The sequence below is a fragment of the Limulus polyphemus genome, unplaced genomic scaffold (assembly GCF_000517525.1).
Source record: "Limulus polyphemus unplaced genomic scaffold, Limulus_polyphemus-2.1.2 Scaffold1645, whole genome shotgun sequence".
Classification (NCBI taxonomy): domain Eukaryota; kingdom Metazoa; phylum Arthropoda; class Merostomata; order Xiphosura; family Limulidae; genus Limulus; species Limulus polyphemus.
Window position 1 is genome coordinate 243980 of NW_013667255.1, and position 2257 is coordinate 246236.

At 36.5% G+C, this 2257-nt stretch overlaps 1 protein-coding gene across 1 annotated transcript in view; it reads left to right on the forward strand.

The window, feature by feature from the left end:
- The window catches only part of LOC111087021 (homeobox protein HMX1-like), a 23272-nt gene extending 22008 nt beyond the window's left edge, over positions 1–1264 (forward strand). Inside the window, exon 3 of the mRNA XM_022392127.1 lies at positions 788–1264. Coding sequence (XP_022247835.1) covers positions 788–1108 — 321 coding nt within the window. The 3' untranslated portion in view covers positions 1109–1264. The remainder of the gene's footprint in view (positions 1–787) is intronic.
- The last annotated feature ends 993 nt before the right edge of the window (positions 1265–2257 follow it).

Here is a 2257-nt window from a genome sequence, read left to right on the forward strand (position 1 = left end):
AAGGCAGCTAGTCATCACCACCCACCGCCAACTCTTGGGCTACTCTTTTACCAACGAATAGTGGGATTGACCGTCACATTATAACGCCCCCACGGCTGAAAGAGCGAGCATGTTTGGTGTGACAGGGATTCGAACCCGCGACCCTCAGATTGCGAGTCGAGTGCCCTAACCACCTGGCCATACCGGACCCAAAACAAAACAAATCCATACATGTAAACAATAACATCAACATAGAACAGTATGCAAACATTTTGGCCAAGACTGTACTTAAAAGTTAATTTTAAATGTATGAACATTTTATTTACCTTAGTCATAATTTCATAATACTGTGTCCTTTGTATTAAAGTCTATATTTCTACAGATAAGTTTTATATAAATTAATACTAGTCAATAGACTTGTTTTTATGGACAATATAGTCTACAGTTATTCTCCGAAGAGAAAAGTATCATATTATTACTTATGTATCATTCTTAGAGACTTTCTGAATGTTGTCACGTGAGCAGTGTTGGACGCTTCAGATACTCAATGAGAACAAATGACGTTCACTTTCGGGTCTGGATTGGTGGGGAGGGCACGTCAAACATATAATTGGACACAAGTGGATACATTCTAAATCTGAACGTATTTTATTGTTCTTAACTGTTAAACCAAAAAAAACAAAAAAAACTAGATTTCATTTTTATCTGTCAGACTATTCGCGTTTTGCATGGAAGAGAGAGAAAAAATACTACCTTATTTTATTGGCTTTGGAAATCAGTCGGCTGAAACTAACCTTGTCATTTTCAGATTAAAATCTGGTTCCAGAACAGAAGGACAAAGTGGAAACGCATGTACACAAACGACCTGGAAGTTTTAGCCCAGCACTATTACCAGTCCTTAGGAATGTTTACAACTCGTCCTATGTTTATTGGAGACCGGCTCTGGCTATTCAGTTGTTTGCCTGGACACCTAAACCCAAACAGGGGTTTGTCTGGACACCCAAGCCTATGCGACGTCGATCCGCTTTCCACAACCCAGCTTTCTTCTATCCTTGACCATTCAGGACTGACGTATTTTGGTCCTTCGCCAAAACGTCACGATTCCACAGAACTAAGGTCTGCTAGATAAGTTTCAGAACCTATATATCCACTAAGTTTTATGAGATTCGATTAGGGCTATCTGAGCAGATAATCCTGGTGGTCGATATATATACACACACAACATGATCATACAGTAGAAAGTCGAGTCCTGCTCGATTTGACTAGAGGCCAGAAATAACTTGGTAACAGCCATGTTCAGTTTGATTTCTTATTTTTTTACTCACAAGTGAATATGACTTCGAGTTTTTCTCGAACTCCCAATAATTGAACGAATGTAAGGAAATAAGATGTAGCAAAGATGAAATAGTTGTACGAAATTTTCTTAGGATTTTTAACTGTATAAAAAATATAGTTAGGTTTACAAGTGACTGTAAAAAAACGTTTAATAAACTGGTACTAGATAGTTCGGTACGAGCATATGAGTTAATTATCAACAGTAATAATGTCTTTCCTGTCAGTGAATCACGTGACCGGCGTTAAAGAATAACGTGAATTTCACTTGATTGTCACGTAACCACGTAGTGACAACTTCTCGACAACAGCAAGTAGGTAAAAATCTTTTCTTGCAAATTATATTTATTAGTCATCTAATCACTACAAAATACGCATGAAGATAATTTCATGATACCAACAGCGGGTTGAGGTCCTTATCTTTATTAGTCATCTAATCACTACACGATAAACAATGAAAATAATATCATGATACCAACAGCGGGTTGAGGTACTTATTTTTATTAGTCATCTAATCACTACAAGATACGCATGAAGATAATTTCATGATACCAACAGCGGGTTGAGGTCCTTATCTTTATTAGTCATCTAATCACTACAAGATAAACAATGAAAATAATATCATGATACCAACAGCGGGTTGAGGTCCTTATCTTTATTAGTCATCTAATCACTACAAGATACGCATGAAGGTAATTTCATGATACCAACAGCGCGTTGAGGTCATCTAATCACTACAAGATAAACAATGAAAATAATATCATAATACCAACAGCGAATCGAGGTTCTTATCTTTATTAGTCATCTAATCACTACAAGATAAACAATGAAAATAATATCATAATACCAACAGCGAATCGAGGTCCTTATCTTTATTAGTCATCTAATCACTACAAGATAAACATGAAGGTAATATCATAATACCAACAGCGAATCGAGGTCCTTA